The sequence below is a fragment of the Trichomonas vaginalis genome, chromosome V (assembly GCF_026262505.1).
Source record: "Trichomonas vaginalis G3 chromosome V, whole genome shotgun sequence".
Taxonomy (NCBI): Eukaryota; Parabasalia; order Trichomonadida; family Trichomonadidae; genus Trichomonas; species Trichomonas vaginalis.
Window position 1 is genome coordinate 3,171,171 of NC_067207.1, and position 25,861 is coordinate 3,197,031.

At 31.8% G+C, this 25,861-nt stretch overlaps 15 protein-coding genes and 3 pseudogenes across 18 annotated transcripts, besides 9 other annotated features; 13 read left to right on the top strand and 5 right to left on the bottom strand.

The window, feature by feature from the left end:
• Positions 1-7,404: part of a mobile genetic element that runs on past the window's edge.
• Positions 77-1,947, top strand: TVAGG3_0270680 (annotated as a pseudogene). The gene has a single exon. A coding segment is annotated over exon 1 (1,871 nt).
• Positions 3,168-3,608, bottom strand: TVAGG3_0270690 (uncharacterized protein; the record flags this gene model as incomplete). Its single annotated transcript, XM_001288225.1, has 1 exon — positions 3,168-3,608. One exon carries the CDS (start codon positions 3,606-3,608, stop codon positions 3,168-3,170), a length of 441 nt encoding a protein of 146 aa, XP_001288226.1.
• TVAGG3_0270700 (uncharacterized protein) lies at positions 3,633-3,893 on the bottom strand (the record flags this gene model as incomplete). Its single annotated transcript, XM_001288226.1, has 1 exon — positions 3,633-3,893. One exon carries the CDS (start codon positions 3,891-3,893, stop codon positions 3,633-3,635), a length of 261 nt encoding a protein of 86 aa, XP_001288227.1.
• Positions 4,401-4,884, top strand: TVAGG3_0270710 (uncharacterized protein; the record flags this gene model as incomplete). Its single annotated transcript, XM_051228612.1, has 1 exon — positions 4,401-4,884. A coding segment is annotated over one exon (484 nt), but the record flags the coding sequence as incomplete, so codon positions are not given.
• TVAGG3_0270720 (uncharacterized protein) lies at positions 5,379-5,975 on the top strand (the record flags this gene model as incomplete). Its single annotated transcript, XM_051228613.1, has 1 exon — positions 5,379-5,975. One exon carries the CDS (start codon positions 5,379-5,381, stop codon positions 5,973-5,975), a length of 597 nt encoding a protein of 198 aa, XP_051098343.1.
• On the top strand, positions 6,006-6,203 carry TVAGG3_0270730 (uncharacterized protein; the record flags this gene model as incomplete). The annotated part of the gene is made up of 1 exon (XM_051228614.1): positions 6,006-6,203. The coding sequence occupies one exon, from the start codon at positions 6,006-6,008 to the stop codon at positions 6,201-6,203; it is 198 nt and encodes a 65-aa protein (XP_051098344.1).
• Positions 6,233-6,475, top strand: TVAGG3_0270740 (kinase C-related family; the record flags this gene model as incomplete). The annotated part of the gene is made up of 1 exon (XM_051228615.1): positions 6,233-6,475. The coding sequence occupies one exon, from the start codon at positions 6,233-6,235 to the stop codon at positions 6,473-6,475; it is 243 nt and encodes an 80-aa protein (XP_051098345.1).
• TVAGG3_0270750 (uncharacterized protein) lies at positions 6,525-6,761 on the top strand (the record flags this gene model as incomplete). Its single annotated transcript, XM_051228616.1, has 1 exon — positions 6,525-6,761. One exon carries the CDS (start codon positions 6,525-6,527, stop codon positions 6,759-6,761), a length of 237 nt encoding a protein of 78 aa, XP_051098346.1.
• Positions 6,762-6,913: a terminal%2Cinverted (terminal inverted repeat of Maverick-1B transposon ID:TVAGG3_0270550).
• Positions 6,914-7,234, top strand: TVAGG3_0270760 (uncharacterized protein; the record flags this gene model as incomplete). The annotated part of the gene is made up of 1 exon (XM_051228617.1): positions 6,914-7,234. One exon carries the CDS (start codon positions 6,914-6,916, stop codon positions 7,232-7,234), a length of 321 nt encoding a protein of 106 aa, XP_051098347.1.
• Positions 7,405-8,378: 974 nt separating the features above from the next.
• Positions 8,379-9,735: a mobile genetic element.
• Positions 9,736-10,149: 414 nt separating this feature from the next.
• Positions 10,150-10,177: a terminal%2Cinverted (terminal inverted repeat of Mariner transposon ID:TVAGG3_0270780).
• Positions 10,150-13,303: a mobile genetic element.
• TVAGG3_0270790 (Mariner transposase) lies at positions 10,246-11,373 on the top strand (the record flags this gene model as incomplete). The annotated part of the gene is made up of 1 exon (XM_051228618.1): positions 10,246-11,373. The coding sequence occupies one exon, from the start codon at positions 10,246-10,248 to the stop codon at positions 11,371-11,373; it is 1,128 nt and encodes a 375-aa protein (XP_051098348.1).
• TVAGG3_0270800 (uncharacterized protein) lies at positions 11,492-11,814 on the bottom strand (the record flags this gene model as incomplete). Its single annotated transcript, XM_051228619.1, has 1 exon — positions 11,492-11,814. A coding segment is annotated over one exon (323 nt), but the record flags the coding sequence as incomplete, so codon positions are not given.
• Positions 12,004-12,031: a terminal%2Cinverted (terminal inverted repeat of Mariner transposon ID:TVAGG3_0270810).
• Positions 12,004-13,303: a mobile genetic element.
• On the top strand, positions 12,100-13,140 carry TVAGG3_0270820 (annotated as a pseudogene). The gene has a single exon. A coding segment is annotated over exon 1 (1,041 nt).
• Positions 13,276-13,303: a terminal%2Cinverted (terminal inverted repeat of Mariner transposon ID:TVAGG3_0270810).
• A 1,245-nt stretch (positions 13,304-14,548) lies between these two features.
• Positions 14,549-14,992, top strand: TVAGG3_0270830 (protein of unknown function, DUF4108 family; the record flags this gene model as incomplete). Its single annotated transcript, XM_051228620.1, has 1 exon — positions 14,549-14,992. The coding sequence occupies one exon, from the start codon at positions 14,549-14,551 to the stop codon at positions 14,990-14,992; it is 444 nt and encodes a 147-aa protein (XP_051098350.1).
• A 702-nt stretch (positions 14,993-15,694) lies between these two features.
• TVAGG3_0270840 (uncharacterized protein) lies at positions 15,695-15,910 on the bottom strand (the record flags this gene model as incomplete). Its single annotated transcript, XM_051228621.1, has 1 exon — positions 15,695-15,910. One exon carries the CDS (start codon positions 15,908-15,910, stop codon positions 15,695-15,697), a length of 216 nt encoding a protein of 71 aa, XP_051098351.1.
• Positions 15,911-17,045: 1,135 nt separating this feature from the next.
• Positions 17,046-22,872: a mobile genetic element.
• TVAGG3_0270860 (uncharacterized protein) lies at positions 17,695-18,456 on the top strand (the record flags this gene model as incomplete). Its single annotated transcript, XM_051228622.1, has 1 exon — positions 17,695-18,456. One exon carries the CDS (start codon positions 17,695-17,697, stop codon positions 18,454-18,456), a length of 762 nt encoding a protein of 253 aa, XP_051098352.1.
• On the top strand, positions 18,575-19,399 carry TVAGG3_0270870 (uncharacterized protein; the record flags this gene model as incomplete). Its single annotated transcript, XM_051228623.1, has 1 exon — positions 18,575-19,399. One exon carries the CDS (start codon positions 18,575-18,577, stop codon positions 19,397-19,399), a length of 825 nt encoding a protein of 274 aa, XP_051098353.1.
• On the top strand, positions 21,760-22,756 carry TVAGG3_0270880 (phage tail repeat-like family; the record flags this gene model as incomplete). The annotated part of the gene is made up of 1 exon (XM_051228624.1): positions 21,760-22,756. A coding segment is annotated over one exon (997 nt), but the record flags the coding sequence as incomplete, so codon positions are not given.
• A 1,322-nt stretch (positions 22,873-24,194) lies between the features above and the next one.
• On the bottom strand, positions 24,195-25,266 carry TVAGG3_0270890 (annotated as a pseudogene). The gene has a single exon. A coding segment is annotated over exon 1 (1,072 nt).
• Positions 25,267-25,861: the final 595 nt, after the last annotated feature.

Genomic DNA, 25,861 nt, shown 5'->3' on the forward strand with positions numbered 1-25,861 from the left:
TTTGGAGCGACTTCCTGACAAGAGTTTAATATATTTCCATAACCTCAGCTATGATATAAACTTCATCTTAAGACACATGACAGAAGTGAAAGGAACTCCCATCATTAAAGGTTCACGAACAATGCAAATAACTGGTTTATATAAAGGACGGGCAATTATTATAAAAGACTCTTACAGTGTTATAAATAAGAAGCTTAAACTATTTCCTGCTATGTTTAACTTACAAACAGGACCGAAAGAAGTATTTCCATATAACTACTACAGCAGTACTTTGTTAGCAAATGACAACAGAACTGGTGTCATTTCTGAAGCATGTAAGTTTGTCCAGGATGCAGATACATTTATGAAAAACATAGATTCCATCAAAGGTTGCAGAATAGATGAAAACCATTTCGATTTAGAAAAATATAGCTCATTTTATTGCAAACAAGATGTAAGAATTTTAAGAGAAGGTTTTGTTAAGTTCCGCAATGACATATTAAAAGAATTTGATTTAAACGTTTATGACTACGTTAGTATTTGTTCAATTGCTAACAAATTATTTGAGAACAGAGTGTACTTCCCGAATGGAAATTTATATGACCTCTCAAATAAACCAAGAGAATTTATTTCGAGATGCATTCAAGGTGGAAGATGTATGTTGTCAGATAACATGAAACAAAAGAGCGAAAAGAAACTCATTGCTGACTTCGACGCTGTTTCATTATATCCATCAGCTATAGCAAGACTTTATACTTTAGAAGGAATTCCAAAGGTTATGAAGGATGAGATGCTAAGCACAGAGTATCTCATGAGACATTTATTCGATGACGACCAAAAGGAACCCATTGGTGAAAAGTTTATGTCTGGCTTCTTTGTTCTCATTAAGATAACAGAGATTGGAATACATAGACACTTTCCTTTAATAGTTTGTGACCCTGAACTAAATCCAGAACTTAACGTTCCCAGAAGTTCAAACACTTGCTGTTTAATGTATGTTGACCATATAACATTACAAGACCTCATAAAATATCAAGGTGTCAAATGTGAAGTGTTGCAAGGATACTATTACGATGGAAACAGAGATATTAGAATAAGAGATGAAGTAAAGAAGTTGTTTGAGTTAAGGTTAAAGTATAAGAAAGAAGGAAATCCTTTGCAAGAAAATATAAAGCTCATTCTGAACAGTATTTATGGCAAAACGATTCTATCTCCTATTGAGTCAAAAATAACCATAGTAGATGACAAAGATGCTATAAGATATGCCATCAGAAACTACAACCATGTAGTGAAGTTCGAAGGTTTGGATGGTTCAGATAAAACTATTTTCAAGCTAACGAAAAGCATTTGCAGACACTTTAACTTCTGTCCACTTGGTGTTAACATTCTGTCTATGTCGAAGAGAATAATGTGTGAAGTATTCTGTACTGCTGAGGACATGGGTCTTCAAATATTTTACCAGGACTGTGATAGCATGCATATTTTCAATGAAGACATTCCAAAGCTTGCAGCAGAGTTTAAGAAGAGATACGGTAGAGAACTTATTGTTAAAACATTAGGTCAGTTCCATTCTGACTTCGCAGAAATAACACCTGGAAAACAAAGTTTAGCATACAAGTCAATATTTTGTGGAAAGAAGACCTACATTGACTTACTCACTAACGATTTAAATGAAGTTGCATTCCATGCACGTTGTAAAGGTGTCAAACAAGACGTCCTTGCTTTAACAGCAAATGAAATGTTTCCTGAAGCTATACAATGCTATTACAATGAAGATAAGAACATTCACATACCTGTTGGAACATATGACAAAGACTCTGAGTTCAGTTTAATGAAACTTTACAAAGCACTTTATGACGGTCAAGAGATTGGATTTGACTTATGTAATCATGTCAACCTTGCTTTGAAGAGAAGTTTAACTTCTCAATAACGACTAAAACAAGCTTTATTCGTAAGTTGAAGTTCTGAGGTCATTTATTTTTGTCAGCAATGAGGTCATTCGTGATAAAAATAAGCCGCTAGCGGCAAGGGCGAAGCCCATGTGGTCATTTACAATACTGCGATGGTAGAGTTTAAGAGTTGTGCTTCAATGTAGAGACAGTCCTTATGGTCTGGAGGTAAGAACACTGGGCAGTTATGGTCATGAGTGGAGAACATGTCTATCCAAAACTCACGATTGAAGCCAGTTAATTTATAGTATTTAGGGTTAGGAAGTGGTGAAGTTCTTGTATGACCAATGAACTCATTTTCAACTCCCTTACTTAAGTTTGAATATAATATAGCTTGCTTTCTATTCCAAATGCCAGGTGTTACAATCTTTGAAAATTCATTTTTCCTCGGAAGCATTGCATCATAATTGAAAACATTCTTGAAATCATCACTTGGTTCAGAGATTTGAAATCTTATACGTAATGGATTTTCTTTCTCTTTAGCGACTTCATTGAATGGTGAGAATACAACAAACTGACAGTCATGTGTTAGAGATGTGAAAACTTAAATTTTATAATCCCTGGGATGCACTTTCTTCGATTTTTTTTAAATTTTTGGGATAAATTTTGACATCTTTTTTTTTGCTGGCGACCCCCCCGTTTAGGGCATCAAAAAAACATGTTGTTTCGTTTCAAGATCGGGATATGTTGTGAACCCGACTTCTTTCATTAATGAAGTGATTTCTTAAGTTGAATAAAAACAAATTTGATTGAAATTCATACAAAATTTCTTTTTATCATTATTATTTAAGATGCTTTTTTATGTTGAATTGTTAATTTTTTTATTTCCACCTGGGATATTTTGAATTGGGCTAGCCCAATCCCACCTCTCAATTTTCTCTCAATTGGGCAATGGGGATCCCATATAAAATGTATTGTAACAAAATTTTACATGCATAATATAGTACAATTAAACAACATTCTAAAAATATTAAATTCACATCATTTACTTGAAGATTTTATATTTTCAACAAAAATTAATACAATAATTACATTAAATTGAGGAGATTTATAATATTTATTATAAATTAAAATATTATTACTCATTAATTTGTTGAAATATTGCATTTTAGTGGTAAAAATTAAAATTTAAGTTTACATGGAGAAAAAAAAATTTTAAATTCCAAAAAAAAATTCAATTGGGATAACGATAGGGACAAAAATTTAGAATCCCCATATGCTTGGGATAAAATCACATGACTAGTCATGTGTTCCATCTTCATTTTCATTAAATTCATAATGAAAGTCTATAAATTGTGGCTGACTACCTTCTTCTTTCAGTTGTGCAAGAAACTCACGTAAAGGCTGTAAAGTTTGTACTTCAATGTTAAACTTTTTCTCGAACATTTCATTAAATGAAATCATACATTGTTGCAATGTTGTATCGTCTTTAAAGTATTTGTATATGTGAATGTTTTGGGCGCTTAAAGACTGTTCGTCATTTTCTATCTCGACTTGAAGTATAAAGTCAACCTTTCTGAAAGCACGTGTTATATACATAGATGTTATGCCAATGTACTTCTCTTCATTTATGTTCACAATCCAGTCTGTTGGAAACTTAAACGTTACTCTGTTCCCCTTTATTTTGACGTCAGGGTTTTCACTACTGAACGCAACAGATAAAGGTATTTGTCTATACATTTAATTCGGATAAAAATAAACCATTTACTCTTTCTTTGCTTCAGCTTCTTTAGCTTTTGCTTCAGCTTCTTCTCTAGCTTTCTTCGCCAGCAAACGTGGGTTCTTCTGTCTTCCAGCAGCTAATGCAGCAAGTTGTTTTTCACTAAGTTTTCTCTTTGGTCTCTCTGGCTTTTGTTCTTGTTTTTGTTCCTTCAGTTCGGATAAAATTTGCTCGCGAATTTCTTTCTTCAATGCTTCAACATCTATGACCCCTTGGGTCTTGTCCGTAGGGCTTGTCTGAGTCATTTGACTGCAGATAAAAAACAAAATTAAAACTTTAACCGATGTAAAATGAGCTTGTCAAAATCAGAGCGAGAGTCTATTATATTAAATGACGCAAGAGGAATACAACATCCTTTCTATTACGTAAGTCAGAGTAAAGATGGTAAAATATACGTAAGAAAAAGAAAGGTTCCATTAGCGAATGCAGAAAGCGACAGTATTAAGGTGTATGGCAAGGGTGAAGTCCACGAAGCCCATATAAAACCTTCTATTCAAACTGAAAAGTCAATAGAACCAGAAGAAAAGAAGCCAGATGTACTTTCAATAACGAACCAAGAGCTTATTGCAAAGTTCGTGAATTTCATTGAAAAACAAAACCGAGTCAAAGAATCCTGACCCGCCAGTGAAAGAAGTTGAGACAAAAGAGAATGTACAGTTCATTGAAAATGTCAAGAAACAACTTCCACCACGAATTCCAAGAAAAGAGTGAGAATAATGAAGTAAATAGATATTTTTATCTGAAGTAAATACATGCAGAACGAACAGTTAAACGAATTTACTCCAGCAGAGCATATTCATCAGATTCGCTCATATTTCGATATCATAGACAATGCAGTTCAAATTGGTGACACTAATAGAAAATATTCTGACGCAAAGATTCCATCACAACCTGGAACTGCTAAAGATAACACATGGGTAACATTCAATCTCTCACCTCCTGGTGAAAATATGTTGGACCTTTACAATACATTCATTACGTATAAAATGGAAGGTCAATTTATTGTAGATAAAGAAATTGGTTCAGGTTCCAATAAAACAAACCCACCAGGATTTTGGATTGGTTTCGATGACGCTTTCTATGCAGTTGCTGGATATCAAATCCTTGCAAATGGTCGTATCGTATATTCTCAAGACAACGCAAGAGAAGAAGCATATATAACTTCAAACTCACAAACTACCGAACAAATAAAGAAAGTAGATGTTTTCTCAAAGACTCGACATGAAGATGTATGGAGTCATTCGGGAACATGCAGAACAGGACAAATTGTTAGTGGTCCAATTACAGCAGGAAAATCATTTGATTTTAAGCTTCGTTTAAGAATTCCTGTTAGAAGATTCCTTCCATTAGAAGCTATTCGATTTATTCCAGCTTTTGCAGGAAACATTCAGCTTAAAGTAAAGTTCAGTAGCGACGCCTTACAATGCACATCTATATCTGTAAATGATATCATTGCTTTCAATCCAACTCTTAAAGTTGCATTTGCTTCAGATTCAAATCCACCGACAAATAAATTTGTTCCATGGAATGAACCATTCACTATGATAACGAAGGCAGTAGAAGCTAGTGGAACAGTTACTATTACAACTGTAACCCAGCAACTATTTCGAACAAAGATGGATTTTAATGAATGTTTCATTCATCCAAAGTCATTCTCTTTAGACCCTAACATTTATACAGAACTTGTAGAACATTATACAAACGAGGCTTTATGTTTTCCTGTTAAAGTTATGGATTGGATTCCTATGGACGGTTCATTCTCAAAGAATACAGATAGTTCAAGTGCAACATTTACAGCAGCTTATACGCCTATTAATGTTAAAAGTATTTGGGCACTATTTAGAAAGAAAGACAACTATTATGTTAATTTTGAGAACCCTAAGTTTAAATATCTTCAGCTTTCCATGGGAGCTTATGGAAATATGCCTGCAGAACCTGAAAAATCATATGGACCTGTATTTTATGAAATGGTTGCGAACGCTTGCAATACAAACAATGATATGATAGGATTTAATGAAGATGTTATGAGGTCATTGGTGGATGATGGTAGTGTGGAACATAAATGGGATAGCTATGACAACACACATTTCTTATGTGGTTTTCCAACAGAAGTGGACTTTTGCTTCCAGCAAGGTCAAACATCTACTGCTCCAATAACATACAAATTGTCTGTTAAAGGACCTATTGAACTAGCAACTGAAAATGTACCAAAGCCACTTATTGGATTTATGAGGGATTGTTGCTTTGCCATTCAGGTGCGTGCTAATGGCATCCCCATAATAAGATTAGATGACTATAACTTAGCTACGGACGACAGTGAGGAATAAAGGATGAACGTTTATTTTTAAAGCTTATAAATGAGTTCTTCATCAAGCTCTCGTGAACCTTCACCATCTATGAAACAAACTTTACCAAACGATTATGGAGCACCTATTGAATATTTCTTACGAGCTGCACAATGGCAAAGAGCAGTCTCACCAAGGTTAGGTGTTCCACCAGCTCCTGTCAAAAATAGCATTTGGTCAAGTCCTTATATAAATATGGTCTCCCACTAGGTTTGCTAGCTACAGCAGGAGCAGTTATGATGTTGAAAAGAAATAAAGCAAATGTTGTAAATAATACTGAAGTAGCTGAAGTTAAACAAACTCCAACACCTTCGCCAAAACCAACGTCAAAACCAACGCCTTCACAAGCAAAACCTTCAATGACTCCTGAACCTATGGAAGTACAAACTCCTATTCAAAAGTCAACTCCTAAACCGACTCCAACATTTAAACCAGAACCTACTCCTCAAATAAATCGTAAAACTCCTGCGTTTCCTTACTGAAAAAAATAACGTTATTTTTATTTAATATTAAAATTTTTATTTGATTGAAATGACGACTAAAGTCACTGAAGCAATGAAACAAAAGTTTTTGGTAGAATACATTAAATCAGGAACTATTCCAGAAGGTTTTTACATGCATACTATGAAGGATGGTAGAGTTCAGTTTAGAAAGATAATGCAACCATTAGATAAAGAAGGAATTTTGAGAAAGATTAAACTTCATGAGGACAACATTGCTGAACTTAAGAAGAAGCTAGAAGAGTTGGATAAAGGAAGAGAGTTATAAAGCAATGAATTCAACAGGGTGAAAAACCGGGTGAAAAAAGAGGTGAGATCTCACCACTTCACCTAAATTTATTTTTGCGCTATGTTTTCATACGTGTGAGGGTGGTGATATCATTAATTTTTAAGTTTATTTTTTATTTTATTTTTATATAAATGACGAAAACTATTGAGATAACAAACTACAACGGTCATGAGTTCAAGAACTTGTTCTTCGTTCCTCGTGAAAATACATTCTATCAGATACGAGGGAGAAAGGGTAAAGTTAGTTTGAGCGTTTATGAAGGAATGAAGAATGGAAAGTTTATACAAGCATACGATACAAACGGTAAGCGTGTTTCATTAGCTTTGTCAAAACTTACATACATTTATTTTGACAGTGATTTTGACCTATATGAAGAAGAAAGTGAGTCAGAAGATTATGAGCTGTTATATGAAGCACAGCAATGGGAGGAGTTGCAATACTTTTGTAAGTGAGAACGTTTATTTTTACATTAGTGAAGTCGTTTGTGAAAACATTAGTGAATTCGTTAGTGAAGTCGTTAGTGTTGTAAAATATACGTTAACGGTTTTGTAAAGTGTCAAATTCACATATAATGGGTAAGGAGGCGCGCAGTGCCGCCGTACCCTTGATATGTATACTAACTATTATTCCCTGTATTTGTTCATGAAGTTGATTTTTAGCTGTTTCATCGTAATTAATAGACCTAATATATTCATTAATTGCATTCTTATAATCATCTGATTTCTCAAATTTTCTTTTATCTGATTCCTTAACTAAATCATAAGTTAAACCACGTTGCTGATATAATGGTTTCTTAATTAAATCTTTGAATGCTTGAGATAAAGCACCTGATGCAATTCTTGCTACTATAATTGGTTGGAATTGCTGTTTAAGTTCATCTTTAACATTTGCGAAAACTGGATCGAATAAAGCAACTTTAAAGAATTTCTTAGCTGAAATTTCAGGTCTAATATTTGCATATTGACCATCAAACTGGTTAGAATATCGTGGTAATCCATCCGGTCCCTCTTCAACAGCATTTAATTCTTCATTGAAATAAGAATATGGATTACCACGGTATGAATTAATTGGACCATTTTCACCTTCTCCAATGTATTGTTTAACAGCTTTTCCATTTTCATCAAATTGCATAGGATAACGTTCATTATATGCTTTACGTTTAGGATAATCAGATATAGTTAATTTATAACCATTTATGACTTTAATATTACCTTGACCATCAGTAACGAAAACTTCATTTATACCATCAGGTTTTCCATTTGGACCCGTAATGTCTGCTTCGTGTGCTTCCCAATTTGGACCATGACGTTTGGCATATGCTTGAGCTTCTGGTAATGTTAAAACGTTTCTCATTTGTTTAACATCTTTTTGAAGACCAGCAACAATATGAACTAATTCTTTCATTCCATCAGGAACTTTCATAGTTCTATTATATGCACCCTTTTTGTTTGTTCCTTGTTTTAATGGAACCTGTAGAAGATTTGCCATTTTCTGTCATGTTTAATTATAAATAAAAAAATAAAAATTAATTATAAAAAGTTAATCAAATTTAACACTTCCTTTATTTAAATCAACTATTATTTTTCCATGTTCACCTAATTGCTGATATTGTGTGTAAAGTTCATTAATGCTCATTGGTAAATTCACTTGATAAAGCATAACGTTCAACTGTTGACGACTAAACCCACTGAAAATGAAAAGTGTTGATAGATCTGATTTAATGTTTGTGCTTAATGCTTTGAAGTATTGAACAGCCATAAAGAATGAACACTGAATGTGTCGACATTGAGTTAATAACTGATTAAAATATGATTTCTCATTTGTTATTAGTTTTGATTTCACTGCATCATCTAGAAAAATGAGTGAATGCAAAAATTCTCTATCAAAATTTGAAATAGAAAGTGTTTCAAATAATTCATCCCGTTGTTTATCAATAATTTTATCCTCTAATCCTTGCTTCTTGATTGTATTATATAATTCTTTATACATTAAAAAGTTTTTTAAATAATCTTCTGCTTCTTCTTGTGATAAATAAATAATTGGAATTTTGATTAAATGCTTTAAAGATTCAAATGTATCATCTGAAGGTGAACCTGAACGGTTGATATAAATTAACGCATGTGAATAGGGGAAGTGTTAGCAATAATGATAATTTGTTTTAATATCGTTAATGTTTTACCTTTATTTGTTTACCAATTGCTGCAGTGATTGAATTTAAGTAACATTCAGAATATGGAATTTTCATTAATTTTTCCTTAGATAGAGCATTTCTATTATCACTCAATGCTTCATTAATCATATCATCTACGTATGTATTATATACTCCCGCTAATTCTTCAGAATTTAAATCCATTTAATCAAAAATAAATTTATAATTTTAAACATTTCTATTCATCAATATTTCATCATATGAACTTCTATACTGTGGTGGTGTACCTGTTGGATGATATTTCAAACCTTCGTCCGGTGTCCATGTCCAATATGTAGTCCTAGTAAACCAAACCTGAGGAGGATTTGTCACCTTTGAACAGTAAGTGTCATTTTCACCCTGAATGATTGGATAAGCTTTCACTTGTACTGTAACTTGTGAGTTGAAAGTTTCTAATCCATCAAAGAATATACCCGCTCCATCACGTTGAACTGGAATAGTGCATAAGAATGAAGTTTGGTCTTTCCATGTTCTAGCTAATGGCGTGCCATTATCATCATTCAGTGGTCTAGTTAATGAGTCCTCGTATTTTTTTGTGCATTCATTCACTCCATCTAAATCAGAAGCTTGAAGCATACGTGTAAAGAATATGTCGCCCACTGTGGTCATCGCTTGATCGGGGAAGTTTCTGGAATCTATAGTGACCTGAAGACCTCGAAGCATTGGATTTTCTAAAACTGTTCTTTGCATTGCATTCTTCGGAAATGTTAACACAACATCTGTAACATTATGAAGAGCGTATGAGAAATCTGAGCTAATACCTTCAGGAGTGATGCAAGCTCCATTTAGTGAACGAACGTCAATATGTTGAGCTGGAATCATGAATGGATCTTCCTTACTGAATAAACGTGGCATTGCTTTAACTGATTCTTCAATTAAACCGTATCCTGGTGTAATGCATTTATCCTCTAAAACTTCCATCTTTGTGCATGAAATAATAACGTCATCAACTGTTGCGTCAGCAGATGTAGCGGCTAAGCTTGTAATTAATTTGGCAGGAAGTCCGATTTGTTGGAATTTGCGATCATATTTATAAACATGATTCATAATCTTTTCATAATTTTCATCAGTTATCTTTTCATAAACGTAATTTTGTAAATCAGCAACTCTTAACGGGTCAACCTGACAAAATACTAAAGTATCCCTGAAAACATAATATAGGGTGTCCAAAGGTGCGTTTAGCACAGCGCTCTATATGAGACTATTAAAGGAGATATATGCTGATTATAAATATATAATAAAAAATATGAATATATGTATATGATGAGTATGTTGTATTTTGGCGCCATGCCGGTATATAAAATGAATTTTGAGACAAGAGGCGGTTTCGCGGGAAATTTTGGCGGGATTTTTTTCATTTTTTTAATGAATCATAAAGAAAACATCCTCGCTCTTGCAAAAAAATGCAAAGACTGTAAAAAAATCTACGAGACATTGGTAAAATGCTTCGGTATGGATGCTCCTAGCTATTCCACTGTAACGTATCATGTTAGGATGTATCACTTCATGAACAAAAAGGCGCCCATCATAAAAATTGACAAAAAATCGCCGGATCAAAGAAAAATCAAAGCAATTCTTCAAGCGCTAGATGAAGACCCAAGAGCATCACTCAGAAGGATAGAGGAGATGACAAATATACCACGTACAACAGTCAGTTATTATCTGCACAATTATTTGAACTACAAACTAGCGTATACACGTTGGGTTCCGCACAACCTTAATTCAGTTCAAAAAAAATCTAGAGTCCAATCTTCGAAAGAGCTCCTCTCTATATTGGGTGCGTATCAATCCAAGAAGTTTCGCTTTTTAGTAACAGGGGACGAGTCTTGGTTTCAATATGCAACAGAAGCCAAAATCATGTGGATCCCGAAGGATGAAAATCCGCAAACATTCCCGAAGAAAAAAATTGACACACCAATGATGATGTTGTCGGTTTTTTGGGGCGTGAATGGCATCATCGCAATTGATATTCTTCAAAAACCTAATACGATGAATGCTCAGTATCTAATTGACAATGTTCTTACTCAAATTATCAATTCTGATGAGTTTGAGAAATCCAAACAACAAAAACAAAAGTTTGCAATTCATTTTGATAATTCAAGAGTTCACAAAAGTCATAAGGTAATGAATTACTTGGTGGAAAACAATGTCAAAGTTGTTCCAAACCCAATTTATTCACCTGATATTGCACCCTCTGACTTTTATTTATTCGGCACGCTAAAAAAGAGAGCTGAAGGACGCGAATTCGCGAGTCCAGATGATCTTGAAAATTTTGTAAGAGAGCAATTTGAGCAATTTTCTCATGATGATTTAAAGCGTGTCTTTCAAGCCTGGATCGATCGCTGCGAACGCGTGATTGAATCCAATGGTGATTATATTTAAATAAACTTTATATATATATGTAACTTGTTTATTTCTATTCGCAGTATTCAGGTTTGTGCTAAACACACCTTTGGACACCCTATATTTAAGAATGATATCACCAAATGATTTAGGATAATCATCGAACGCCTGAAATGCTAACAAATCATTTACCGGAATAATCATATCAAAAGTGACATCAACTTCTTCATTTGCTCTCTTGAAAACTTCTGAAGGGTCAATATATTTACCACATACTGAGTTATCATATTTTTGAACATTATTATATAACGAATGAACAAACTTTTTAACTTTCCTTTCTGATTTTGGTTTATATGTTGCAAATGCGAAAGATTCACGGGCGCAATCCATCTGAAGATAACCGGCATCACCTCTTTCAGTTTCTACTTCTAATTGTTTAAAGCTTTGATTTGATGATTTGTAACCAACGAATAAACGCATGCATTTAAAAGCGGCATCACATGTGAAAGCTTTATTTGAAACTAGAGTTGCTTTAACTTTGCGTTTAATATATGTGTCACCTAATTGGTTCACATCATGAGCCGGATTTGTAATTCTTAAATGAGTTTGTTTATCATCAAAATATGGAGCATCAGAGTCATAGCATGAACTTTCAAGTTCTCTATAATATAGGGTGTCCAAAGGTGCGTTTAGCACAGCGCTCTATATGAGACTATTAAAGGAGATATATGCTGATTATAAATATATAATAAAAAATATGAATATATGTATATGATGAGTATGTTGTATTTTGGCGCCATGCCGGTATATAAAATGAATTTTGAGACAAGAGGCGGTTTCGCGGGAAATTTTGGCGGGATTTTTTTTCATTTTTTTAATGAATCATAAAGAAAACATCCTCGCTCTTGCAAAAAAATGCAAAAGACTGTAAAAAAATCTACGAGACATTGGTAAATTGCTTCGTATGGATGCTCCTAGCTATTCCACTGTAACGTACATGTTAGGATGTATCACTTCATGAACAAAAAGGCGCCCATCATAAAAATTGACAAAAAATCGCCGGATCAAAGAAAAATCAAAGCAATTCTTCAAGCGCTAGATGAAGACCAAGAGCATCACTCAGAAGGATAGAGGAGATGACAAATATACCACGTACAACAGTCAGTTATTATCTGCACAATTATTTGAACTACAAACTAGCGTATACACGTTGGGTTCCGCACAACCTTAATTCAGTTCAAAAAAAAATCTAGAGTCCAATCTTCGAAAGAGCTCCTCTCTATATTGGGTGCGTATCAAATCCAAGAAGTTTCGCTTTTTAGTAACAGGGACGAGTCTTGGTTTCAATATGCAACAGAAGCCAAAATCATGTGGATCCCGAAGGATGAAAATCCGCAAACATTCCCGAAGAAAAAAATTGACACACCAATGATGATGTTGTCGGTTTTTTGGGGCGTGAATGGCATCATCGCAATTGATATTCTTCAAAAACCTAATACGATGAATGCTCAGTATCTAATTGACAATGTTCTTACTCAAATTATCAATTCTGATGAGTTTGAGAAATCCAAAACAACAAAAACAAAGTTTGCAATTCATTTTGATAATTCAAGAGTTCACAAAAGTCATAAGGTAATGAATTACTTGTGGAAAACAATGTCAAAGTTGTTCCAAACCCAATTTATTCACCTGATATTGCACCCTCTGACTTTATTTATTCGGCACGCTAAAAAAGAGAGCTGAAGGACGCGAATTCGCGAGTCAGATGATCTTGAAAATTTTGTAAGAGAGAATTTGAGCAATTTTCTCATGATGATTTAAAGCGTGTCTTTCAAGCCTGGATCGATCGCTGCGAACGCGTGATTGAATCAATGGTGATTATATTTAAATAAACTTTATATATATGTAACTTGTTTATTTCTATTCGCAGTATTCAGGTTTGTGCTAAACACACCTTTTGGACACCCTATATCTTCTACCGTCATTCTTTGCGAATATTTCATTTATCTTTTCGAATGAATGAAACACATTTCCATTAATCGGTTTAGTGTTTGGCACCAAATAGTTAGTCGTCATTTATTTAATAAATAAAAAATCAAAAATTAAAAGATGAAAATGAATTTTTAATTTTAATGAAATAATCAACTATGGCTGCAGGTATATTTAAAAAATTATGGGATAAAGTAAAAAGAGGAGCGAGTAAAGTTTGGGAAACATTGAAGAAGGGTGCAAATTGGATATTTAAGAAATAAGAAGCAATTAGTGACGTTGCTGAATCAATTAACACCAAAAGCTGCCCCAATAAGAGAAGTTTTAAATAAAGGAGAAAAAGTTTATCAAAGACTACAACCGATACTAAGTAAAAATAATTTTAAAATAATTTATTTTTCCACTATCTACCTCCTATTTTATTAAGTATTCCTTCAGCAATTCCACCAATTGCGTTACCTGCTTGTGCTCCCATTGCCGGATTACCTGCTTTAGTACCTAATACTCCTATGATAGTTCCTGCCGTTTTCGCTACTGGTGCCAAAAAGTTTGCAATGGGTTTAATAATCTTTTTATGAACCCAACCCGCAGCTTTCTTAATTCCATCCCATAATTTTTTAAAGAATCCTGCGCCATTTCTGATTTAATATTAATTAAAAAAATATATTTATCACTTATATTCTAATTTTTATTTAATGATAAATGAAACCGATTTTAAAAATAAATGAAACAGAGGAGGAAGAAATAAATGAAAGTGAAAATGTTCAACAAAAAATAAATGTTGTTAAACCAATTACTGAAATAAAAATTTTTTCATCTATTGAAGAATTTAATGACTATTATGCTAATAATAAAAAATTATTTGAAGAATTGACAACATGTAAATTGAATAAAATAGTAGTATATGTTGAGGGTTTTGTGACTTTTTTTGTAAACGTAAGAATTCATACAATATCGAGCGATTTTGTATCATTTTTTTTAACATATGAAGTAAAAAATGTATGATTCTTACGGTTTTTATTCTTACGTTTTTGAATAAATCAAGATTTAAAAAATTTTCAAAATTGTAAGACATTTACACTCAACCCATACATAATGAAATAAAAAAATAAAAAAATTTTTTAAAAATAAACTTTAAAAATTCATGTCTTACATTTTTGAATAATTTATTTTTTTAATTTGTATGAAAATGAGTGGATCAAGATTCGTAACCGTCAATCAATTAATGGATGCTCTTTCACCAATTCTTGAAAATGTTAAACAAGTAGATGTTTATTTCGATGATTATGTAGAAAGTTTATATTATAAAGGTAAGTTTAATATTAAACCTATTGCTTTTGCATTTGATAATAAATTAATTGAAAATGCAAAAATTTGGGAATTAATTCCAGATATTGAATATATAACAAATATTAATGATAAATGGTTTAAACGAATTCCAACCACAAAAGTTCTTTGTAAATTAATGATCAAAACTGAGGAAAAAGAATTTAACGGGTTTAAATATCATCCAAATAAAGTTTCAGAACTAGAAAATGAAAAACTTCAGAAAAAATTAAACGATAGACTTTCAAATGATCGTATTGAAAAAATAAATAAACTAGCAGAAGTTGCATTTAATAATGAAATATTTGATGAATATAACCTTGAACTCAGTGATGGGCTTTAAGGACCCGGGCTCAACGAGTCATGATTTATGAAATCAATAATTTGATTTATTCGCTCTTCAATAATTTCTATTCTTTTTGTTAAATCATCTATTTTCATTAATGAGGTGATTCTTGATTGGGGAATAGATTTCAAACTAACCACTCCTTTTATTTTTGAAATTTTGAATCCATCAACTTTAAACATTTTATTCAATTTACATGTTGTCAATTCTTCAAATAATTTTTTATTATTAGCATAATAGTCATTAAATTCTTCAACAGATGAAAAAATTTTTATTTCAGTAATTGGTTTAACAACGTTTATTTTTTGTTGAACATTTTCACTTTCATTTATTTCTTCCTCCTCTGTTTCATTTATTTTTAAAATCGGTTTCATTTATCATTAAATAAAAATTAGAATATAAGTGATGAAATATATTTTTTAATTAATATTAAATCAGAAATGGCGGCAGGATTCTTTAAAAAATTATGGGATGGAATTAAGAAAGCTGCGGTTGGGTTTATAAAAAGGTTATTAAACCTGTTGCAAACTTTTTGGCACCAGTAGCGAAAACGGCAGGAACTATCATAGGTGGAGTATTAGGTACTAAAGCAGGTAATCCGGCGATGGGAGCACAAGCAGGTAACGCAATTGGTGGAATTGCTGAAGGAATACTTAATAAAATAGGGGTAAATAGTGGAAAAATAAATAAATATTATTTTTATCTTAGTATTGGTTGTAGTCTTTGATAAACTTTTTCTCCTTTATTTAAAATTTCTCTTATTGGGGCAGCTTTTGGTGTTATTGATTCAGCAACGTCACTAATTGCTTCTTTATTCTTAAATATCCAATTTGCTCCTTTCTTCATTGTTTCCCAAACTTTATGCGCTCCTCTTTTTACTTTATCCCACAGTTTCTTAAAGAATCCTGCAGCCATAGTTGATTATTTCATTAAAATTAAAAAATTCATTTTCATCTTTCAATTTTGATTTTTTTATTTAATAATAAATGACGACTAACTATTTGGTGCCAAACACTAAACCAATTAATGGAAATGTATTTCATTCATTCGAAAAGATAAATGAAATATTCGCAAAGAATGACGGAAGAAGATATTATAGAGAACTTGAAAGTTCATGCTATGACTCTGATGCTCCATATTTTGATGATAAACAAACTCATTTAAGAATTACAAATCCGGCTCATGATGTGAACCAATTAGGTGACACATATATTAAACGCAAAGTTAAAGCAACTCTAGTTTCAAATAAAGCTTTCACATGTGATGCCGCTTTTAAATGTATGCGTTTATTCGTTGGTTACAAATCATCAAATCAAAGCTTTAAACAATTAGAAGTAGAAACCGAAAGAGGTGATGCCGGTTATCTTCAGATGGATTGCGCCGTGAATCTTTCGCATTTGCAACATATAAACCAAAATCAGAAAGGAAAGTTAAAAAGTTTGTTCATTCGTTATATAATAATGTTCAAAAATATGATAACTCAGTATGTGGTAAATATATTGACCCTTCAGAAGTTTTCAAGAAAGCAAATGAAGAAGTTGATATCACTTTTGATATGATTATTCCGGTAAATGATTTGTTAGCATTTCAGGCGTTCGATGATTATCCTAAATCATTTGGTGAAATCATTCTTAAATATTATGTTTTCAGGGATACTTTAGTATTTTGTCAGGTTGACCCGTTAAGAGTTGCTGATTTACAAAATTACGTTTATGAAAAGATAACTGATGAAAATTATGAAAAGATTATGAATCATGTTTATAAATATGATCGCAAATTCCAACAAATCGGACTTCCTGCCAAATTAATTACAAGCTTAGCCGCTACATCTGCTGACGCAACAGTTGATGATGTTATTATTTCATGCACAAAGATGGAAGTTTTAGAGGATAAATGTATTACACCAGGATACGGTTTAATTGAAGAATCAGTTAAAGCAATACCACGTTTATTCAGTAAGGAAGATCCATTCATGATTCCAGCTCAACATATTGACGTTCGTTCACTAAATGGAGGTTGCATCACTCCTGAAGGTATTAGCTCAGATTTCTCATACGCTCTTCATAATGTTACAGATGTTGTGTTAGCATTTCCGAAGAATGCAATGCAAAGAACAGTTTTAGAAAATCCAATGCTTCGAGGTCTTCAGGTCACTATAGATTCCAGAAACTTCCCCGATCAAGCGATGACCACAGTGGGTGACATATTCTTTACACGTATGCTTCAAGCTTCTGATTTAGATGGAGTGAATGAATGCACAGAAGAATACGAGGACTCATTAACTAGACCACTGAATGATGATGATGGCACGCCATTAGCTAGAACATGGAAAGACCAAACTTCATTCTTATGCACTATTCCAGTTCAACGTGATGGAGCGGGTATATTCTTTGATGGATTAGAAACTTTCAACTCACAAGTTACAGTACAAGTGAAAGCTTATCCAATCATTCAGGGTGTAAATGACACTTACTGTTCAAAGGTGACAAATCCTCCTCAGGTTTTTTACTAGGACTACGTATTGGACATGGACACCGGATGAAGGTTTGAAATATCATCCAACAGGTACACCACCAGTATAGAAGTTCATATGATGAAATATTGATGAATAGAAATGTTAAAATTATAAATTTATTTTTGATTAAATGGATTTAAATTCTGAAGAATTAGCGGGAGTATATAATACATACGTAGATGATATGATTAATGAAGCATTGAGTGATAATAGAAATGCTCTATCTAAGGAAAAATTAATGAAAATTCCATATTCTGAATGTTACTTAAATTCAATCACTGCAGCAATTGGTAAACAAAATAAAGGTAAAACATTAACGATATTAAAACAAATTATCATTATTGCTAACACTTCCCCCCATTCACATGTGTTAATTTATATCAACCGTTCAGGTTCACCTTCAGATGATACATTTGAATCTTTAAAGCATTTAATCAAAATTCCAATTATTTATTTATCACAAGAAGAAGCAGAAGATTATTTAAAAAACTTTTTAATGTATAAAGAATTATATAATACAATCAAGAAGCAAGGATTAGAGGATAAAATTATTGATAAACAACGGGATGAATTATTTGAAACACTTTCTATTTCAAATTTTGATAGAGAATTTTTGCATTCACTCATTTTTCTAGATGATGCGGTGAAATCAAAACTAATCACAAATGAGAAATCATATTTTAATCAGTTATTAACTCAATGTCGACACATTCAGTGTTCATTCTTCATGGCTGTTCAATACTTCAAAGCATTAAGCACAAACATTAAATCAAATCTATCAACACTTTTCATTTTCAGTGGTTTTAGTCGTCAACAGTTGAACGTTATGCTTTATCAAGTGAATTTACCAATGAGCATTAATGAACTTTACACACAATATCAGCAATTAGGTGAACATGGAAAAATAATAGTTGATTTAAATAAAGGATGTGTTAAATTTGATTAACTTTTTATAATTAATTTTTATTTTTTATTTATAATTAAACATGACAGAAATAGCAAATCTTTTACAGGTTCCATTAAAACAAGGGACAAACAAAAAGGGGGGTGCATATAATAGAACTATGAAAGTTCCAGACGGAATGAAAGAATTAGTTCATATTGTTGCTGGTCTTCAAAAGGATGTAAAACAAATGAGAAACGTTTTAACATTACCAGAAGCTCAAGCATATGCCAAACGTCATGGTCCAAATTGGGAAGCATATGAAGCAGACATTACGGGTCCAAATGGAAAACCTGATGGTATAAATGAAGTTTTCGTTACTGATGGTCGAGGTAATATTAAAGTCATAAATGGTTACAAATTAACTGTATCTGATTATCCTAAACGTAAAGCATATAATGAATGTTATCCTATGCAATTTGATGAAAATGGAAAAGCTGTTAAACAATACATTGGAGAAGGTGAACATGGTCCAATTAATTCATACCGTCATAATCCATATTCTTATTTCAATGAAGAATTAAACGCTATTGAAGAAGGACCGGATGGATTACCACGATATGTTAATCAGTTTGATGGTCAATATGCAAATTTGAGACCTGAAATTCCAGCTAAGAAATTCTTTAAAGTTGCTTTATTCGATCCAGTGTTCAATGAACAGAAAGAAGCAATGAAAGCAGAATTTAAACCAATTCAAGTGGCAAGAATTTCTTCATCTTCACTTGCAGAAGCGTTCAAGGAATTGATAAAGAAACCACTTTATTCTCAACAAGGTTATAACTTTGATTTAATTAAAGAAAGTGATAGACGTAAATTAGAAAAATCAGATGGTTTTAAGAATGCATGTAATGAAATGATTAAAGATATTGTAAATGATAAAATAAGACTGGAAGAAACTCAAAGCAATATCAATAACATAATTGGTGCAGTTACAAAGAAAGTATAAGCAAACAATGATGAACCTTGGGATATTACCGTAACAACTAAATAAAACTTTAAATATATTTTTCTTTTTTTATTCAATTATAAATGAGAAGACGTTTCACAAGTCAAAAGAACACTAACGCAAAAGCAGAGATTACGGTTGGTTATAACGTAAATGATGATAAATCACGAATTATTCAAAATGTTAAAGTTAATGTTAGCCCTGAATTAACAAGGTCAGCAACTCAACCAAATTTATTAACTCGTGACTTACCGAAGAATGAGGAGAATGAAGAAAACCATGAGAATGGAGACCCAATCATTTTATCTGAACCCGGTAAAGAACCCGTTGAAATCCCCACTATCCAACATACCCCCCACCTCTTTCATCAAACATCGAGAACCCAGGAATATACGATTCCAGTCGCAATGCGCCATATAAAATAGACATTAATTCTGAATTAATGAAAATTTACCGTGATATAATAACTGATAATTATGATTCAATAATAAATTTAATTGATCAATCCGGTTTAATTATTTTACCTTATGAATCATTAATTCACATTATCGCCATTCTTTGTGATGTTCAAGATTCAGACGTTAAGATTCAATTTTTCATAGATGATGAGGTTTCATGCTGCGGAACAGTTGCAAAAATAAATCCTATAAAGGATATTAGCACAATTAAGATATCAAAGAACGGAACAACAACTGAACTTCATTTAACATATAATGATATTTATAATAAAATAGTTGATGAATATAAAATATCACTTGAAAAATTCTTTGTTAAGGCCATTTAATATTCAAGCATTAACATTATTGAATAATAATCCTTTGAATCATAATCAATAATAATTGACCTTTCACCAGTTTCTATCGTTTGTTTTATTTCTTTTTGTTCCCCACTATCTGGATCGGTCATTGTAATTGTTTTTGTTATAGTATCAGCTTTATCTTTAACTTCAATCTTTTTTCCATCAGGATATTTAAACCAAAATTCCAAAAATTCGATATTGTCAATCTGTTCATATTTTAATCTATCAATTACATTTTTAATACCATCTGAAAATCTTATGAAATGGTCATTATATGGGTTTGATTGAACTAAATTTGAATGAAGTGAAATATAACCCGATGATGAATATGACATTGACTCATATTTTCTGAAAACACTGAAATTTATAACATGAATGAATTTCTTATTCGTTGAATTTATGAATTCTTGAGGTAATCTTATTCTAGTTTTATTTATCACTGGAAAATAACGCTTTACCATATTTTTAATCGTAATAAAAATGTCAATTATCAATATTATTTCGAATAATAGTTGTGAATTAAATTTAACAGTTAGCGGAATTTATAATGTTACTCTCGTTTCTGTGAGTGGTAAATTTAATCCCATTCTTTTAGACCCTTCAGATTATATATCATTTATTAAAGATGACCTTGAAAAAACGTATGATATGTATATAAATAATGTGATAACGAAATGGGATATTAACACAATTTTAAGTTATTTAAATGAATCATTTATCGTATGGTATGAAGAAAATTTTAAATCAAAACCTGATAAACTTTTTGAACTTGATGAAATAAATAACCTTATTAAATTCCCGCTGAAAATTAAATTTTGTACTCCTCATCTTCGTTCATTGTTGGGGATATTAAATTTTGAAAAAGATGTTGGGGATGTTTTGTATTCTGACACTGGTTCCAATTTCATTTTAATCAAATGTGATAAAGTTAATACCCCAATGAGATTTTCACATCAAACATTAGACCCTAACTCTTACCCATCAATACAAAACATTTTATCCATCAACTTAAACATATTTTCTTTATCATATCCGTTTCAATTATCCGGGAATTCATTTATTCTTCATTCAAAAGATTTATCAAATATTAAATTTAGAATAACTGACCTATTTGATTGTGATTTAGAATTTATGAATGAAATATTATGGCAATTTCAAATAGAAAAAATAGCTGATGAGATAACAGATTAAATATTTATTTTTAAATCATAATAAATGATTAAACAACAGCAACCACAGCAACTTAAGGCACAGACCATTACTTACGCCACATATGCATATAATTCAAAGACGGCAGAACAAACAAAGGTTGAAATATGGAGATTTGGAGATAGTATTGAAAAATGACCATTTTGAATTCGTTTGCAAGGGTGGTGCAGTGATATCAAATATAAAAGAAATTTTATTTATGAATTCAAAAATTAAAGGTATAACGGATGATATAACATCAATTCCACCAGAAGAACAAAGATATTACGCATTAAATGCATTTCCTAAAGTTTTGAAGATTGGAAGATTTAATTTAAATGAGGAATTCATAGAAGGTTTCCTAAATGACATAATGAAGAAGGCAGATAAGGAATATGTGGATAGTGAGTTAATGAAGAAGGCAGATAAGGAATATGTGGTAAGTGAATTAATGAAGAAGGCAGATAAGGAATATGTGGTAAGTGAATTAATGAAGAAGGCAGATAAGGAATATGTGGTAAGTGAATTAATGAAGAAGGCAGATAAGGAATATGTGGTAAGTGAATTAATGAAGAAGGCAGATAAGGGACTTGTGGCTAGTGTGTTAATGAAGAAAGCAGATAAGGAATATGTTAATGAAAAAGATAATGAAATTATAGAAAGGGTTGACTGGTACCATGAACGGACATCGAAGATTTTAAAAACTAAAGCTGATACAGGATGGGTTTCAGAATGTTTAGACCTTAAAGCGGATAAAACTTATGTTAACGATGAGTTAGAGAAGAAAGCAAATAAGACTCATACACATACAAGTTTTACAACTGTTGCTATAGAAAGTATTGAAGGAACGGTTGAAGAAACTGGTGGGGATGCATTATATTGTAAACCTCCTAACTTTCCACAAGGTTTAACATCGGATGACGACATAACGACGATGAGAAACATTAGATGTAAAGATGTTTATGTCATGAAGGATGAACATAATATTAAATTCACTGCTCAAGATTTATATGACAAGAAAGCAGATAAAACAGAGCTTCAAACATTAAAGACAGAAATACTTCAAACATTATATCCTATAGGCTCTATTTATACGTCAATGAACTCAACAAATCCAGAAGTAGTACTTGGTTTTGGAACTTGGACTCAAATAGTCGACAGGTTTTTGTATTGTGCTAACTCTTCAAAGGAAACAGGTGGAAGTAAAACGATTACAGGTGAAAATTTACCTGCACACAGTCACTACATAGATTTAAGCACATCTCAAGCGGGTTGGCATAAGCATAGATATTGGGATTGGTCAGGAATGACAAAAGGTAAAGGATATGATGTTAAAGACAACGTTAAGTTTGCCATAAATTGTTACTGGAGTGACACTCAGGGAGAAGGAAACCATACACATCGCGTTTCAGGATATACGCAAACAACGGGACAAAGTAAAGACTACATGCCACCATTTATGACAGTTTACGCATGGTATAGAGTTCAATGAACGCTCGTCGACATAAGATTTTATAAATTGCACATTTGACGTAAATTCATTTCCCCAGTTATTCAATAATTAATTATTTTTGAAGAACTGAAGGTGTCACTACGTCACTCAGTGTCACTCAGTTATTTAACTTCTCTGAAAAATTGTGACAACATGACATTTTGACAACATCACTGGAAATATGTGTTATTGTTAATGTTTACGTTAATGATTTCAGGTTATTCAATAATTAATTATTTTTGAAGAACTGAAGGTGTCACTACGTCACTCAGTGTCACTCGGTTATTTAACTTCTCTGAAAAATTGTGACAACATGCATAAATACCTTCCTCCTGTGTTGTTGTCAAAATGTCATGTTGTCTCAAACTTTAGAACGGCATAATTTAAATTTTTATTTTTAACATAAATGAATACCCCACAAGCTCAAAATTTACCACGAATCATAACAAGGGAGGAAATGATAAAAATGATGCAAGAACATGTTAAAAATAACAAACCACTAAAACTGAGAAAATGTGGTTATGCAGTAATGATGGAAAGAGAGATGTTGTCGAAGAGGAATAAAAATTAAATTTGGATTGAGTTTAAAAATTCATCTTTATTAAATTCATCTCTTCCAATCAATTTATTTATTCTATTAAATTCTTTTATTTTTACTTCACTCAGTTTAAGGATTGAACGGTAAGTTTCTAATTTTTCGATTATTTCTTTCCTCTCTTTATCGTTTTCAACCCCACCGCATTGTGGCTTCTTTTTGTAATAGCATATTTTTGATTTAATTCTGTTTAGTTTTTTTTATATTCATTGTCTGGACTCTTGGATGCTTCGTTGTCACTCATTTCTTACGAAATAAAAAAATTAAATATTATTTAAATATAATGGAGTAATAAAATAAATCGGAATTTCTATTAATTTATTGTTAACCTCAACTAATGCATTGCCGTTAATATATCTAACAAATTCAGCTATTGTGTCAAATCTTCGTCTTCTTTTTGTCATTGATTTATCAGTTTTTCCATAATCGAGATGAATCAAAACTTTATCCCCTTGTTTAAAATTCATGAGCCCCGAATTAATTTGTTCACGTTTAACATCATTCAACCTTTCCATTTGCTTTCTAATATTCCCATTCTTTTGAAATATCATTTTTCATTTCCACTGGTTTCATGTTTATTGTTCTATGCCATGTATTATTGTAATAATATACTAACTGTTGTATGATGGAGTCATGATTTCCATCCCAGTATATCTGACCGTTAACCCCTAACGCATCTCTAAGAGTTCTCATTACCGCATCAACTATTTTATTATGAAACGTATATGGAGAGGATGAAAAGTAAAAATTAATTTGTGGGAAATAATGAGTCATAGCTGCCTGAAATCCTTTATCACCATCACCCCTGATATTATCTACTCTTTCATGATCTAGTAAGTATTGAATAGCTCTTCTTGTTTCCTGTTCTGTTTTCCCTTTCACTGGAATGCAATATAAATATCTGGTGTTAATGTTAATGGTAAATAAATAAGTAACGTTTCCTTTTGAATATTCAATGATCGATTTCATATGAATATGGATATGGTGCAAATGAAGGGCGACCAAATTTTTCCTTTAACGGTTGAATTTTTGGGTCAATTGGTTTATTTAATATCTTGAAATCCTTTTTAAAATCTTTTTGTTTCTTTAATGTTTGAAATGGATATAATAAAGTGAATGATGAAGGATTAACTGAAGGAGGAGGTGGTTTTGGTGTTGCAGGTACTGTCGTTAGAGGTTTTGGTGTTGCAAGTGGTTTAATTTTATCTGCTTTGATTTTGGAATTCATTCCTTCCTTCATTAATTCTGGATGTATTCTATTCATTTGTTTTAAATATGCTGTATATAAAGGTTTAATATACTTTCCCGCTTCGAGTTTATGTTGAAGGATGAATTCCAAAAGTTGATCTTCATTTAAAATCGGGCTGAATATGGTTTAACTAATGAATCATAAATTAAAGCTTGTGCTTCATTTATGGTCTGAAGGACCTGGGCGTTTTGCACCTTTTGTTTTTGCTCCTTTTGCTTTTGCGGCTCAGGATTATATAATTTATATAATTCATCAATATCTTCTTCTGTTAATACTTTATTTTTAAAATCTTTCAATTGTTTAAGTTGTGATTTAGTTTTTCCCTTTGAATATTCATTATTTTTAATTTTGTCTTTAATTTAGAAATTATTTTATCATGATATTTCAAAATTTCATTTTCATAATATGGATAATAATATTCCATATCATCACCCGTTATATTATTATTATATTTTTGGAGATATGATTTTAATTCATAATAACTAAGAAATTTTTGATTAAGTACTAAATCATCAATTAAATTTTCTAAATCTGAGTTATCCATTTATATAAAAATAAAATAAATGTTTTAAGGGTGCCCACCTCTTTGAATCATAGTATCAAAAACATCATTAACGGTTCCTTTTGTCTCTTCTGTGGCATTTTATTAAATAAATGGCATACAACATCCATTTTCACAACACACAGCCTTAGTGTGTGCTCCTGTTAATGCAGTCTTACCAATTGTTAAGCGAGTCATTGACCCATTTTTAAGTTGTAAATTAATATTCTGACCATCAAATATCACTTTATCATTTATTATATCCAAATAATTTTTAGGTGTTAATTGTTTATTTTGTCGTAAACTAACTCCTTTCATTTTTTTGTGCAATCTTTTTAAAATCACTTCCATCAATTGAACCGTTGAATGATGTATAACACTTGGGGCATAAAGCAACCATGTTATCACCTTGTTTCTCAATTGCTAAACCCAATAACTTTTCTCATGTGCTTTTTCTTCAGCTTTATTCTTTAATTTAGGTTTAAATTTCTCATCAAAACAAAAGAAATCAAAAGGTGCGAATTTGTAAATGTTTTTATCATAAAATTGTTTATCAGTAACAATTGCTTGAAATGCTTGAGTGTTAGGAAGATTTGGG